Here is a 16,298-nt window from a genome sequence, read left to right as displayed (position 1 = left end):
TGCACCATGTCACAAAGCTCGAATCATTTCAAATTGGTTTCTTGAACAAGACAATGAGTTCACTGTACTAAAATGGCCCCCACAGTCACCAGATCTCAACCCAATAGAGCATCTTTGGGATGTGGTGGAACGGGAGCTTTGTGCCCTGGATGTGCATCCCACAAATCTCCATCAACTGCAAGATGCTATCCTATCAATATGGGCCAACATTTCTAAAGAATGCTTTCAGCACCTTGTTGAATCAATGCCACGTAGAATTAAGGCAGTTCTGAAGGCGAAAGGGGGTCAAACACCGTATTAGTATGATGTTCCTAATAATCCTTCAGGTGAGTGTATATGGTCCAAATAGTGATGACGACTCCTTCTTCCACCACTTTTTTTGCTGCAATATCAATGCACTCAGACACAGAACTTATATTGGGAGGGGACTTCAACTTCAGTATTTAATCCAGAATCTGACAGACGTAGTACAGCAGCTAGTTGCCATACTTGGCAGTCATCTGAAACATTAAAATGATTTTTGGCCTATGCGATGTCTGGTGTACTTTTCATGCCACGCTCAGAGAATACACGTTTTTCCTCGCCAGTCCACCATTCTTACTCCCAGATAGACTTTTTTCTTACCGGCAATTCAGTTATGAAGGGTATATGTGAGACACAAATTCACCCTATCACAATAAGTGACCATGCACCTGTCACTATGATGGTCACTGTAAAAGCTAGTGCACCACCTTTTAAACGGTGGAGACTGAATACATTATTACTAATGGACTCAGAATTTATATAAGTTATTAAACATGATTGGACAACATTTATTGAAACAAATGACCTGCCAGGTATCTCTGCGTGCATACTCCAGGAGACGGCAAAGGCTGTAATAGGAGGTAGAATAATTTCATATTCAGCACACAAAAAGAAAAAGAACTAGAACAGAAAATTAAAACTTTGGAATCAGCACATGTTGCCTGCCAAGAAAAACACCTTCTCAATGAACTGAGAAAATGTAAAATGGAACTGCAAGATTTAAAAGACAAAAAAACTCAGTTTTACTTACAGAGATTACGCTTGGACAATTTTGAACATAGTAATAAATCTAGTAAGTTATTAGCAAACCAACTAAAACAGAATAAAGAAAAAGTAGCAATATCTTAAGTTAATCCAACCAATTCTGAAATAGAAGAGTTCTTAAACAACATTGACCTACCAAAATTAAATAATGAACAAATAACGGAATTAGAGTTACCTCGTTCAATAGTGGAACTTTACGATGCACTACAATGTATGTGTTACGTCACGGTACGAAGGCGAGCAGGGAAGCAGGGAAAAGGAGCCAGGAAGTAAAAAATAATGGGGTTTAATCGGGGACACAGGACCGGGGAAGGCACACGGACGAACGTCAATGACCGATCTGGGAAACAGTGGGAGACGCGGACTAATATGGACAAGACTAGCCAAACGGAACAGGCAACAGGTGAGAACAATCATGGAGAAACAGGAGGTAGCGAGGTGGGCGTGGCACACATTAGGATCGGACGGAGCGGGGCGTGAAATAACCCCCCCCTAAAGGCGCGCACACCGGGCGCGCCCGAGAGGAGGCGACGGACGAGACGAGACCGGGGAACAGGACCTGGAAGACAAAAACCAAGAAATTAACGAGGGACCGGGAACAGGACAGAGACACAAAACAGGAACAAGGACGAAAAGAAAGATAGGACCCGACAAAGAACAGGAAAGGCGGACAGACAGACAGAGAAGGGAGACACAGAGGGCACAGAAGGAACACCCACAGGCAACACGAAGGGGCCAGGAGTGAACAGAGGACCCACAGGAGGAGGAGGAGCAGAGACAGGAGGGAGAAAGGTAAAGGGAGGAGGTAGAAGGGGAGCCCGAAGGAACCCAGACGGGCGACCGGCAGTGGCCGGAGGGGCCGCAGGCGAGAGGGAGGAGGGAGCAGGAGGGGATCACTCAGGGGCCAAGGGAACGGGACTAGGGAGTGACGGAGGGGACATGGAGGGACAGGAGGGAACACCGGTGCAGGCAGGCAGGAGGGGGAAGCTGCGGCAGGCGGAGGCGCAGCCGGAGCCGGGGAAGGCGCCGTCCGACACCAAGCCGGAGCAGGGGGGCCCAGAGGCGGCCGACATGGAGCCGGAGGCGGGACCGAGGACCGGCACCGAGGAACCAGGGGAGGGCCCGGAGGTAACCGCCGACCCGACGGCGCAGGACCCGCAGGCAGCCACCGAGCCACAGCCAGGGGCCGAACGGGCGAGCCAGGGGGCAGGGCAGGCGGGACCCAGGCCCGACGCCTATGTCCCCGTCCCTTACGGGACACTGAAAGGTGGGGTCCTGGGGGGTGTCGGCCTTGTCGGGGCAAGGGCGAGGGAGTCAAGAGGGAGGTGCCCGAGGGTGTAGGCTGGGGCAGAGCAGGGGGCGATGGCCGCAGGCGGTGCAGCCGGAGCCGCGGCCAGGACAGGCGAGCCAGGCTGGACGGGCAGGACAGGAGAGCCGGGCTGGACGGGCAAGTCGGAAGAGCCGGGCTGATGGGCAAGTCGGAAGAGCCGGGCTGGACGGGAGGAGCGGAGGCCTCAGGCAGGGCCGCGGGCAGAGCGGCGGCCTCAGGCAGGGCTGCGGGTGTGTGACCAGCAGGGGGCGCCTCTGCGAGCGCCGCAGTCACATGGCCAGCAGGGGGCGCTTCGGCAGGCACCGCCGTCACGTGGCCAGCAGGGGGCGCCTCGGCGGGCACTGCCATCACGTGGCCAGCAGGGGGCGCCTCGGAGGGCACCTCAGTCGTGCGGCCAGCAGGGGGCGCCTCGGCGGGCACCGCCATCACGTGGCCAGCAGGGGGCGCCTCGGCGGGCACCGCCATCACGTGGCCAGCAGGGGGCGCCGCCATCACGTGGCCAGTAAGGGGCGCCTCAGCGGGCACCTCGGGCGGTGCCGTAGGCAGAGCGGCGGCAGCTGCAGGGACCGCAGGTGGGTCAGGCGGGTCAGGCAGGACAGGCGGTGCCGCTGGCAAAGCGGCAGCAGCAGTAGGCGGTGCTCAGGGCGGTTTTGGACGCTATACCCCGGGTCCCTAGAGCCCTTAAAGGGGCAGCTCCGGACCTGCCTGCTCCGGACCTGCCCCTTTAAGGGCTCTAGGGACCCGGGGTATAGCGTCCAAAACCGCCCTGAACCCTACATATTCCAGGCGGCCGCCCTGAAATATGGAGGCTGATAGTAGCAGGTGCTGAGCGGCTGTGGTGATCTCCGGAGCCGGCTGGATCAGGAGGGGATCCTCCTGACTGTCAGCAGAGATAGAGGCTGGGGATAAAAAGCAAACCCCTAGGAAGACCGTCGGAGCAGCTTCCTCGCCTTTTCCCCTTCGCCTTTTCTTCTTTTGCCGGCCATGACAGGTAGGTGGAGGCGGAGTTGCCTCTGTCCAGGCGAGCGGCTGGAGCCGCTTCTCTGTCACTGTGCCGACGAGCTGCTGAAGGCTGGAGCGTACTTCCGCCAGTGCGTGCGCTTCGTTGAGCGGGGTAACCTCTTGTAGGAGGGTCCAACTCTGGTTGGCCAGGTCAGCCAAGCAGGGATTCGTTTGGACCTCCGGTTGATCCCGCCAGTACTGCACCTCGTGTAGCAGGACAAGCCACGGATCTTCATCCTGCTGTGGTGAGTTGTTCGAGAGATCGGTCATTCTGTTACGTCACAGTACGAAGGCGAGCAGGGAAGCAGGGAAAAGGAGCCAGGAAGTCAAAAATAACGGGGTTTAATCGGGGAAACAGAACCGGGGAAGGCACACAGACGAACGTCAATGACCGATCTGGGAAACAGTGGGAGACGCGGACTAATATGGACAAGACTAGGCAAACGGAACAGGCAACAGGTGAGAACAATCAGGGAGAAACGGGAGGTAACGAGGTGGGCGTGGCACACTTTAGGATCGGACGGAGCGGGGCGTGACAGTATGCATAACGGGAAAGCCCCAGGTCCAGATGGATTTCCAGCAGAATTCTACAAAACATTATGGCCTCTGCTAGCACCACTATTCCATAGAATGGTTATAGAAATTAAAGAAACTTGCAGCATTCCTCCAAATATGAATTGTGCAGATATTAACCTCCTCCTTAAACCTGACAAAGACCCTGCTCTCTCATCTTGCTATCAACCAATATCACTCATAAATGTAGATCTTAAAATCATAAGCAAGGCACTGGCTAGTAGAATTGAAAAAGGAACACCTTATATAATACACTGGGATCAAACAGGGTTCATTAAAGCCAAATACAGTAGTCCACTAACAACATGAGGAGACTAATTAACATAATAGACTACTGCAACATTCAAAATAAGGAAGCCATAATTGTCTCATTGGACGCAGAAAAGGCTTTTGACAGGGTAAACTGGAAATTTCTACTGGCTAAGAGTTGGATTTAGCAAGGACTTCGTAACCTGATTAAAATTTTATACAGTGTAGGAATTGAACAGCTCAAATGGGGGTGGTTTTCCACCAATGTTCAGGGGAATTGATTATGATTGATACAATTAAATAGGGAATATTAGGTTTGAGTTGTTGTTCCGATATCACAGTCTTTATATTAGTCCCACTTGGTAAAGAGCTGGATGATTTAAGTCCAGAATGTGAATGGAATTCATTCATTGGTATCACTACTCAGTCTAAGATAGCTGCCCGTCCACCAGGTTAGCTTCTCTCTGTAACCTAGCGACTCAGCTCTTGGCCAAAGAGAGAGTCTCGCGATACTTGAGGACGCGAGTGGGACTTCAAAGCTCAGTAACGGGATTCAGACCAATAAAGTGACTTATTGTAAGCACAGAGAGGGAGATTTAAAATGTGAACAGCATGCGTTTATTCTAATACTACACTAAAACAGGACAAACATTAAACATAACATAATACATACAAACACAATAACGAAATTACGGAAAATGGATTTACAGTAGGAAACAGTGATCAGCTTTGATTAAATACTGTTCTGCAACGGCAAGCCTAGGATCTAAACAGGCAACCCAAATTTCAGTGTAAATCAGCCGGTACTAGTTGCCTATGAGAGAGTTGTCGGTGAGTTTACGTGATTGCAGTGGGGATCAGCTTTGTCTTTTGTTGAAACTCGCGGCGAAGAGGCTTCGTAGTTTCGATGGTAGATTTATCTTCTCCGCGCGTAGTTTCTCCCGCAGTCTTGGATTGGAGGCTTTACGTTTTCTTCTCCTTTTTCGATGACTTCTTTTTTTTTCTCCGGGTGTGAGGTTTTTATGCCCCGTGGGCTCCATGAATATTCATGACCCCGGGTCCGACTCATACCCAATGAGAATTGGTACCTGGGTCCGAAGGGCCGGTTGCAGGCTCCCCGAATGGCACCATAGATTTATGGTGGTCTTTGGCCAAATTTTGTGCTGATTTTAATTAAGTAATTTAGCTTTGGATAGGTTCAATTGTGTGGTAATCCGTCCCCGGATTCACATTCGGACATAATTTAGGATGACATCGATACCAAACATGATATTCCACCTTCGATCCAAACCTTCGCTAATTTTCATTGATTAATTTATAATTCCTCTTATGAGGTGCATGCTTATTATTGCCATCAATGTACAGAATACATGGCTAGGTGGCATACCTCACAGCTGTGACAAGTTCAGGTATATTTTACTGAAGCTGTACCCTATTGCATACAGTGTGTCCTAATTAAGGATGGCTTGGGTAACTTTCTTTACTTCAGTAAAAGAACAGTGTTGATTATACATTGCCAAATTATAAAATGTAGCAAATCGGGCTATTAAAAAGGGGTTCAGTACACAAGTTTTCACATACATTGCATAGTCTCTTTCAGACAAAGGGAGGCAGGAAAAGAGCGCGAATCTCTGATTTACGACTGTAAGGCATAGATAAGCAACCGCATTTCTACCCCTTCCCCCCCCCTTTTGGTGAGGGGTGGGGGCCTTCCTTAGTTCTATTAACTAAATAACTATGTGCTCAAACATTTCTACCTACTTGGTTACACCACTTAAACTCATTTCCCCTATTCTCTGAGAGAGGTGTGAGCACGTGGTTGGATAACCCCAGTGTTTACCTATATCTGTGCATATTAATATATATATATATATATATATATATATATATATATATATATATATATATATATATATATATATATGTATATAATTGTCCAAGTGGTGAAGATACAACGGGACATTCATAAGAGGAATAGAAGACAATGGTGACTGACACATACACATCCACCAAGTTTACAGTAATGATGCCAAATAATAGTGAGGATAACATACAGTCAAATACACAATAGATGGCATATGATTTTAGCTTTGTCCCACTCCAGAGAGATGCAGGATCTCCCCCCCTTTCCACTATCTGGGTCCTCCATTTGAGGGCCATAAACATTGGAATGCGGGCTTCGGCTTCCTGGAGAGGGGCCCTGGGTCAAAGAGGTACGGAGGGAGATCTTGGCATGGCCGACTCACTCCCTCGGCGGCCATAAAATACTGGCTGTGGGGCCTGCGTGATCCTACAACAGTTCACCTAAAGCCTACGTAAAAATGAATGACTAAATCTCCCCAAGCTTCATTCTCAGAAGGGGTACTAGGCAAGGTTGTCCACTTTCTCCATCACTATTTGGTATATTTATCGTACCATTGGCAGCAACAATTCGGAAAAATAATAATATCAAGGGTATTCAAACAGCAAAAATAACCCATAAAATTAGTCTTTATGCGGATGATGTATTACTTTTTCTTCAGAATACACAGGGCTCTCTCTCTGAAACTATAAGACTCATAGATAAGTTCTCCTCCATCTCAGATTACTCTATTAATTGGAGCAAGTCAATTATTCTTCCAATATCTTGTGACTTCCAGTTCAATCCTACTATCCCACTTCAATCTGGGGACATTAGATACCTGGGTATTAACATTTCTGCCAAGCTGTCAGATCTGACGCGATTAAATCACAGTCCTCTGCTTAAAAAGATAGAAGATGACCTTGCACAGTGGAATAATCTGCCCTCATCACTTTTGAGAAGAGTAGCAACAATCAAAATGATGATCTTGCCAAAAATTAACTACACGTTCTCAATGGTTCTGAGTCAACCAACCGCTGGCTTGGTTCAAATCACTGGACTCCTTAATTTCAAAATATCTATGGAAATCCAAACCACCACGAATAAGTTTAAAAACTGTGGGGGTATGGAGCTTCCTAATTTGTACAACTACTTTCTTGCCAATAGATTGATAAATGGACTATGCAAAACAAATTAGACCTTAACTGGCTGGATATCGAGCAAGCTTTCTGTAACGATATTCGAATCCAGGACCTGCCATTTATCAGTCATATACTTAAATGACATTGCTGTTCTAAGAGCATTAATATCAGCACATCGCTGACAGCCTGGTGGGAATTTCTTAAAATGAACCAAACTTCACTGGTCCCATGCAAACTGACACCCATTTGGAACAACCCTGACATCCTGCTAAATAAAAAAATGATAAACTTCCCAGCATGGCATAATAAAGGAATGCGCCTCGAAAATATAATCCAAGACAATCGCATGATCTCATTTGACAAAATAGTAGAAACTTATGGCATTGAGAAAAACAAATACTTAGAATATCTTCAACTTAAATCAATAATACATAATAGATGGTGCCGTAAGCAATTAGATATAGAGCTTTCATCTAAAGTAAGCAAACTTCCTGTCATGTCGCGTTTCAGGTGAGCAGGCAGACAGACGAGTCGAGCCGTAAATTATACAGGCAAACGGGGTTTATTAAGGGGGAAACGAGCAACACGGCACACAACATCAATGACGGATCTAGGGAAAACGGACTCAGATGCGGACTAAATACACAAGACTAGCCTAAATAACAGGACAGAGGTGATCACAATCGGGAATTCACATGAGGTAAATGAGGGGGTGTGACACACACAAGGATCGTACGAGCAGGTCATGACACTTCCTAATAACTCCAACTAAAAGACTACTATCTAGGATACACGTGCATCTAGCATAATACAATACATGATACAACACTCTCACTCCCTACACACAAATGGGAAACCCAGACACTAACTTCTTGAGGCAAATTTGCTTGAATACAGAACTCCAACCTGCAGCTAATACAGTACAAAATTTTACATAGAACACACTACACAGGGCAAAGGATGTTCCAGATGGGTATCAGAAACACTGACATATGCGTAACTTGTAAGAAGGACGCACCAGATCATTTCCTTCATGCTTTCTGGTACTGTACGCCAGTCAACAAATTCTGGCTTTGGATTTGTGAAGACTTAATGACACACCTAGGGCATCCCATCTCACTATCCCCCTCACTTTGCCTGCTTGGGGACCTCACTAACATTAATATAGACACGAATAAATCTTGCATGCTTCTCACAGTACTAATCATTGCCAAGAAAACAATCCTTCTGAACTGGAAGTCTAAAGAGAGTTTAAACATAACTAAGTTCAAAAATCTACTCTTAGACTTTCCATGGAGAGGATGTCTGCCTGTAAGAAAAATCAATTGACAGAATTTGAACATTTGATTCCAATAATAAATTTTATAATGTAATATCACCTGGGGTGGAGGGGTCTTGGGGGCTGGGGGCGGGGCAGCCTGGTGGTTGTGGTCCTCTGGTGTTCCTCTTGGCAGGGGGTCCCGTGGTTGGCCCCGTTGGCCCGGCCTGTGGGGGACAGTGCGGGGGATGGGGGGTTCTGCCCCCCCCTGGGTAAGCAGCGCTCTGGGCAGGGGATCGGGGGGTGGGGCCTCTGGGTTTTGCCTGTGGGTTTGGGCCGTGGGCTCTGTCGGCTGGGGCTGCGGCCCTGGCTCCCGGGCGGGTGGTCACCCGCATGCAGTGGGGCCTGGCCTGTCCGGGCTTGGTCCCCTGGTGGGGGCGGGTCGGTGCCTGCCGTTGGCGTTCCTGGCATCGGGCCCTCGGGCACTGTGGGGTGGTTGGGGGGGGGGTATTGTTGGAGGGGCCTACGCCTTGCTTGGGGGTGGGGGCCTGGGGTGGCCGGGGTCACCCTGCCTGGCCAGACCGGCTCTCCATTTGGGTCTGGGGTTGTCCCGTCCTTGGCTGCTAGCTGGGGTCCCATCAGAAGTGGTGGGGTGGGACTCTTCCGGTCTGCGCCTGGGGGGGGTCCCCCTGGCGCAGGTTGGCCGCCCCTGCCAGCTGTGCGGGGCCGGGGATGTGGTCTAATCGGGGCCAGTTGGGGATCTGGCCCTGGTGCAGGGGGGTGGGGGGGGGACACTCCTGGCAGGCCCTTGGCCCACCACCATATTTCACACAACAGTTTTGTCATCGGCGCACCTCCCCACTGCCCCTCAATTTTTACTTGCATATTAGACACCACATGACAAAACTGTTGTGTGAAATATGGGCGGAGTGGTCATATGAGGACACATTGGAATCTATCTTTACACTGTAACTTTAATTTACAGCCGGCAGATAAAAAAAAAGAAGTGGAGTGTGTACCCAGCTTTAAATTTCTTGGAGTCTTGGCGCACCTCCCCACTGCCCCTCAATTTTTACTTGCATATTAGACACCACATGACACTAGGGCTGAGGAGGTGGTTTGAGGCAGGTGGTGCTCTGTCGTCTGCCAGCGGTGGGGTGCACGTGCCTCAACTGCTTGCCCGTTTTTTGCACTTTAGTCATATACACAGTCCATACTACATTAGGGCCTTGGGGTGCGGGGGAGGGGGATGGGGAACTCCGCTGTCTGCTAGTGGTGGGGCCCTCATACCCGAACTGCACCCACTAATTTTAATGCATTGTAGACATAAACACACAACTCTCTCACACATATATACATACACACTTTACACTAACATGGGATGGGGAAGTGATGGGGGCTGAGGGGCCTCCCCTAACTCTCTGTCTCTGGCCCTGCGCGGGCGGGGGGCCCACTGTGAGGAGGATCCATCATGCGGGGGATGCAGGCAGCCCTGGCTGGTGTGGGCAGCCTCCTCTCGTGGGCTGCGGGCCGGATGGTCCTGGGTTCTACTGTGCCGTGGTGGGGCCCTGGTGGGCGGTCCAGGGAATCCTGGGATGCCCCAGGCCCTTCTAAGTGAATTGGGGGGTTGGGTTTGGGCCGGGCAGGGGGTCTGCTGCTCTCCGGTGGTGTATCCTGCATTCCCCTACACTTTGTTTTCTCCATCCCAACTTTATTATTATTTTTTATTTTTTTCTCCCCCCATGGTGATTAATGTCTGTTATTGTTATGATTGTTGTTTCTGTATCCTCCCCCCCCTTTTTATTTTTTTTCCTCCATTTTTATTTATTTATTTATTTACTTTGTATGATCACTTTACTAGGGCGGGTGAGTTCGGAGTGGTCACATTGGAATCTATCTTTACACTGTAACTTTAATTTACAGTGGGCAGATAAAAAAAAAGAAGTGGAGTGTGTACCCAGCTTTAAATTTCTTGGAGTATACAACAGCGAGAACAATTCCTGGATGAATAATACATACTTCCTTGTGAAAAAAGCAGCACGACAAGTCCATTTCTTGCGGCATGCATGCCTCTCTCCCAGAATCCTCTCTATCTTGTACTGCTCTACTATTGAATGCATCCTAACAAGCTGCATCTCAGTGTGGTATGGTAATTGCACATCTGCTGACTAGAAGGCTCTGCAGCGGTTCATCAAGTCGGCCCAGCTCCCTGCAATAAAAGACATCCATCACAAACAGTGCCTTCGTAAAAGTCTCAGCATCAGCAGCCACCCCCACCACAGTCTGTTCTCCTTCCTGCCCTCTGGGAGGCGCTTCAGGAGTCTTGGTGCCCGTACTTCCAGGCTCAGCAACATCTTCTTCCCTCAAGCTGTTAACCTCTTGAATCGTCTACCTGCTGAACGTTGAACTCCTCTCATTCACCACACTTACACCCCCCTCCCCCAAACTGATCCCTAATTTGCCATTTGCACAATTTTATCTCTGCCTTATATGTACTATGTTTACCTTGCACTGTTCAGCGCTACTTCAGTACCTCAGTTAAACATTACCACATCTATGGAGACATGCTGATATGTATATCTGTATGTATATGTTAATATGCATATCTGTATCTAGCCTATATGTTTAACTTATGCATGTCTGGATAATGTATAATGGTGGTAATGTATGTGTAATTTATGTATGAATAATTTACATGTGATGTATGTCTATTTTATGTATGTATGTATAATTTATGTAAAATGTATGTAATGTAAGTCCTACTGTATCTATGTATATTCCCTCCCTTCACCTCCCCTGTCCCACGATGTCTCATATGTTCTGGTGAAGCTGCCCACACATTGTGTTAATGACAATAAAAATTTAATCGAATTAATTTGAATTGAATTGAATATCCATTTTCTGACAGACAGGTTATTTCTTTAGGTTCAGTTTTGCAGGCATTGGACAATGGTGGAAAAGTAGAAAAGATTAGATGAGATTCATAGTTATCCAGTGAATCAATGCCCTCCACAGATGCTGTATTCTCATTTTTTCACAGAGTTCCTGGACTCACTATCTCTAACAGGGTTATCACTATTTGCGGCAAATGAGTCTGGTAATCTGAAAGGACTTTTGAAATAGAGCCACTGCTCCTTTGAATCTAAAGGAGCCAGCTTATTAGATATAATGAGTAAACTTTGTAATTGAACTTACAGGAGTGTGGTGCCAATTGGGAGAATTGGTTTTCTATTACTGTTGTGCTATTAATGATTGATATATCTTAATATTTCTTACTGGTAACTTATCAAATGAACTTTGATATGTATTGTTATTAGGTAATCATATAGATACACAAACATTAACAAAGGAGTATAAATCTATTCATTCTGGTCTACATGTTGCACTGTGTGGAGTATTTCCAGGTAAATATGTTCTGCCAAATGTAAAATGTTGAAATAAATATTCATTATATCAACTTTCTTTTTGCAGTATTTGTGAAAAATACTAAGCATATTGTAACAAAAAATTATTCTGGAAACAAAATGTTATATACATATATATATAACATTTTGTTTCCAGAATTATATATATATATAGTGAGGTGTGAAAACAATTTGTACATTTGATTTGTGTGATAATCTAAGGTAATCTAAAATCATATTCTTAGGTATTGTTGGACTTCAATGCTGGAAAAATGGTCCGATTTATTGTACTGGCAGGTAAGTACTAATGAGAGATATGTTTCATTGTATTACACAGGTGTGATAGACAAAAAATTGTTTTTGTTTTATTTTTCTAGGTCTAGGCATTCTTTTTGTGCTGCCTATAGGTAAGCATGGAAAATACCTTGTAAAACTAAACATATATATATATATATACATACATATATATATACATACATCTATATATACATACATATATATATATATATATATATACACACACACACACACAGATATATATAAAAAAATAACAAAAAATACTTAATACTTGAGATTCACATTCCAGGTCATTTTAGTTAGGATAATTTTAAATAGGATTTTAAGTTTTTGGATAAATTCATCTACAATTGAATTACACACAAATAATGTAACTGTTATGTTTATGTTCTGAGGTTATCTATCCAATTAATTTACCTTTTTTAAAATGTCTGTTGTTTATATTTAAGGTCTATTTAACTAAAGTCAGATTTTTCCTTAGTTGCATCGACCAAATTGGTTTGCTATTTAACAAATTGGTCACAGTATAGACCAGGAAGTGGAAAATTCACACCAGATGATGTGGACCCTTTCCTCTGCACCCATGTCATCTATGCTCTTGCCACCATTGGCAATGACAACCAGATTAAAACTATTGAATGGAATGATGAGACACTGTACAAGTCCTTGAATCAGCAGAAGAATCTGTACGTATCATGAGTTGAAAAATGAAAAATTTTATATGCATTAAAATTAAGACTTATTTTTGATTATACTACGCATTAACCCATTTTGCTTTAAATTAATCTTTTAGTTATCATTTCTTATTCCACATAGAAATCCTAATTTGAAAACACTGCTGTCAGTTGGAGGCTGGGTGAATGGAATAAGTCCGTAAGTTGTTGTGGCTATTAATTGCTATATATATCTATAGATTATACATACACATTTGACACTTATTATAACTGACCTTCCCTAGATTCATAAGCATGGTCTCCAAGCCTGAGAACCGTCATACCTTCATTGAGTCAAGTGTCAATTTCCTACGGACACATGGCTTTGATGGGCTTGATCTGGACTGGCAATTCCCAGGACAGGGGGGAAGCCCCCCTGAGGATAAGCTGAAATTCACAGCCTTGGTGATGGTAAGCTATCATGCCTAACTTTTGTGCTATCAGCTAGCCCTTTGAAGTAATTATTTTATATCCATCTCTGCATGATGAATAAAAGAAGCATTTACTAACACCTCTTTTTTCATGCATTGCCTGCAGGAGCTCAAAAATGCATTTGACAATGAGAGCAGAGAGAATAAATTGCCCAGGCTCCTGCTATCCGCCAAAGTAGCATCTATATCTTCCACCATTGAACATGGATATGAGATATCCAATATATCAAGGTAAGAAATAACATCCATCTTGAATTACCATCTCGGTACTTCAATGACAAACATGGAGAAAATGTCAATTTAAATGAAACCAAATCCAATAATATTCAAAGAGCTTCATCAAAACCCTGAAGTATGATATACAGGCATTGAAAAAAATCAAGAGACCACTCTATTTTTAATCCTGGTTTAATCGTAGTTCTGCCGACAGAAGGCAGTCATCCATTATTTAATTCAGGGTCACTGGGGCAAATGTGTGGTTTTTTATGATTGTTTAAAAAGATAACTGTCAAACAACAATAATTAAAAAATAACACAAATGTTGTGTAAACTAGCCAAGGACCTGTATTGGTACTGTTACTGCTCGTGTAAATTAATTTAAATTGCTTCAGTTCGTATACAGTAAATATGGCAAAGCTTTCCATTTTACATATATTGATCTTATGTTTGTAAGATGTCTGCTAAGCAAATCTATGTGAAAATTGTTTTAGCCTCTTGAATTTTCCTATCTACAACTACAACATAATTTTCATCGCTCTATATCAATGCAGCCAGCTAGACTTCATCAGTGTCATGACTTATGACTTTCATGGACATTGGGAAAAAGTCACTGGACACAACAGTCCTCTCTACCGCAGCACAGATGATCAAGGAAACTACATTGACTATAACATTGTAAGAAAAAGTATACATCGGATCCAATTAAATCATGAGAGAGCAAACAAAGCATTTATGTCATAAAAATGAAATTCTACCAATAATTTACCATAGGACAATTAAATATGCACACACTCTGTTGTAGGACTCAGCTCTTACTTACTGGATTGAACATGGAGCTCCACCTGAGAAGCTCCTTATGGGTTTCCCAACTTTTGGTCGGACCTTCCATCTGACCTCTTCCATGGCTTCCATTGGTGCTCCATCTAATGGCCCAGCTTCTGCAGGACCCTACACCCGTGATGCAGGTTTTTGGTCATACTATGAGGTAATCATGGCATAACCTTCAGGTAAATAAAATAGCTTTACAATGAACAATAATTAACAAATGATTTTTTTTTAGCCTGAGTATGATGCTTTTATATAATTAGAAATTATTTTCAGTAGGTGGAACAGTGGCCTCACAACTCTAGGGTTAAAGGTTAGAATCCCAGTTCTTCTACCTGTCTATTGAGTTAATCTGTTTTCCCTGTATAGGCCTGATATACACTGCAGACTTTCCATGACCCTGATCAGGATAAGCGGTTGGAAGATGGATGCATTACACTTTTATTTATATTTTTTGTATATTTGTCTTCTTTTTAGGTGTGCTCGTTCCTGAAAGCTGCCAAAGTTCATTGGATTGAAGACCAGAAAGTACCCTATGCTGTGCAAAGTGACTCCTGGGTGGGGTATGATAACCAGGAAAGCTTTTCAAATAAGGTTTGAATTAAGATAACTTTGTTCTAATGATATAATATGTAGCTGCATTTTGGCCAGTGCTGACTGATCTACTTTTCCTCATAGGTCCTGTGGTTAAGGGAACACAACCTTGGCGGGGCTTTTGTCTGGAGTCTGGACATGGATGACTTTCATGGAGAATTTTGTGCTGAAATGCAGTATCCTCTTGTCAACCACCTTCGTAACTCTCTAGGTAAACAGCAAAAAGTGAATTTTTTTCTTAATGCTTGTCTCCCAAGTAACTTACAGAATAGGGTTTCTTACCCTTTTATAAATTTTATTTATAAATCAGTTGCAAAGGTTAAAAGAGTGGCTTTTTTTCTTGGATCTTAACCTGTGACATTTAGGGACCAGTTTCTTAATTATGAATCCCCCAAAGTCTGCATGTTTCCCTTGTGTTTTATTTTGTGTTCTCTAGATATTTCCTACATATTCCAAAGATGTATCTTTGACAGTTTGTGACTGTTCTGTGGTGGATTGATGTATGGTCCTAGTTGCATCACCACCTTGTGATTTATTTTGTCTTGGCTTGAAAATAGATGGAGAAATGGATTTGTAGTCATGTAAACATGTGTTCTTTTTTCGCAGGATTTGCACCAAAGCCAACTACACCTCCTCGTCCCACAACCACCAGAGATCCAATTTCTTCATTCTGCACTGGAAAGCTCGATGGGTTGTATCCTAATCCTGCTGATCAGACAACCTTTTTCCAGTGCTTCCTTGGGAACACCTACCTTCACCAATGTCAGCCTGGCCTAGTCTATGTGGATGACTGCAAGTGCTGTAGTTTTCTCTGAGTGAGAGATTACTTCCGTTTCAATACGTATCAGTTATTGTCAGTAAATAACCAAAATATATTTTTAGCTTTGCTGATTTAACACACTAGAACATCTTTTTAAAGAAACGTCACAGTACAACTGTAATATCATTATTTTCTGCTATGTACGATGATTACAGAAAATAACAAGTAGTAGGTGCCATTTGTGGTTCTAATTCTATAAGTAAAGTAATAAAAAACATTAAAATAACATGAAAATGTGGTTGTTTTTTATTTAAATGTGATTTTACAAATCTAACATATAAATACATTATGCAATGATTAATGCACAACAACCCCTGCATAAAACACAGTATAGACAAAACTATTGGGACACACCTATCAATCATTGAATTCAGGTGTTTCAATCAGACTCATTGCTACATGTGTATAAAATCAAGCACCTATCCATGCAGTCAGACTTTGTGAAGTCCATTTGTGAAACTTCTTCCCTGCTAGATATTTCATGGTCAACTGGTTTTAGTCAACTGGCATTATTGCAAAATGGAAGTTTTAGG

General features: G+C 44.2%; 1 protein-coding gene across 1 annotated transcript in view; it reads left to right on the top strand.

Moving 5' to 3' along the window:
- The window catches only part of LOC140592358 (chitinase-3-like protein 1), a 137,532-nt gene extending 121,533 nt beyond the window's left edge, over positions 1–15,999 (top strand). The window contains exons 2-13 of the mRNA XM_072715874.1: positions 11,825–11,866; positions 12,112–12,163; positions 12,244–12,273; positions 12,645–12,849; positions 12,980–13,036; positions 13,122–13,287; positions 13,414–13,538; positions 14,078–14,201; positions 14,329–14,511; positions 14,829–14,945; positions 15,030–15,156; positions 15,552–15,999. Of these exons, the coding sequence (XP_072571975.1) occupies positions 11,840–11,866; positions 12,112–12,163; positions 12,244–12,273; positions 12,645–12,849; positions 12,980–13,036; positions 13,122–13,287; positions 13,414–13,538; positions 14,078–14,201; positions 14,329–14,511; positions 14,829–14,945; positions 15,030–15,156; positions 15,552–15,760 (1,422 nt within the window). The 5' untranslated portion in view covers positions 11,825–11,839 and the 3' untranslated portion in view covers positions 15,761–15,999. The remainder of the gene's footprint in view (positions 1–11,824; positions 11,867–12,111; positions 12,164–12,243; positions 12,274–12,644; positions 12,850–12,979; positions 13,037–13,121; positions 13,288–13,413; positions 13,539–14,077; positions 14,202–14,328; positions 14,512–14,828; positions 14,946–15,029; positions 15,157–15,551) is intronic.
- Positions 16,000–16,298: the final 299 nt, after the last annotated feature.

This window comes from Paramormyrops kingsleyae, chromosome 8 (genome assembly GCF_048594095.1).
Source record: "Paramormyrops kingsleyae isolate MSU_618 chromosome 8, PKINGS_0.4, whole genome shotgun sequence".
In the NCBI taxonomy this organism is placed as follows: Eukaryota; Metazoa; Chordata; class Actinopteri; order Osteoglossiformes; family Mormyridae; genus Paramormyrops; species Paramormyrops kingsleyae.
The sequence above is the reverse complement of the archived record's forward strand: the minus strand, read 5'-3'. Positions and strand labels throughout refer to the sequence as shown.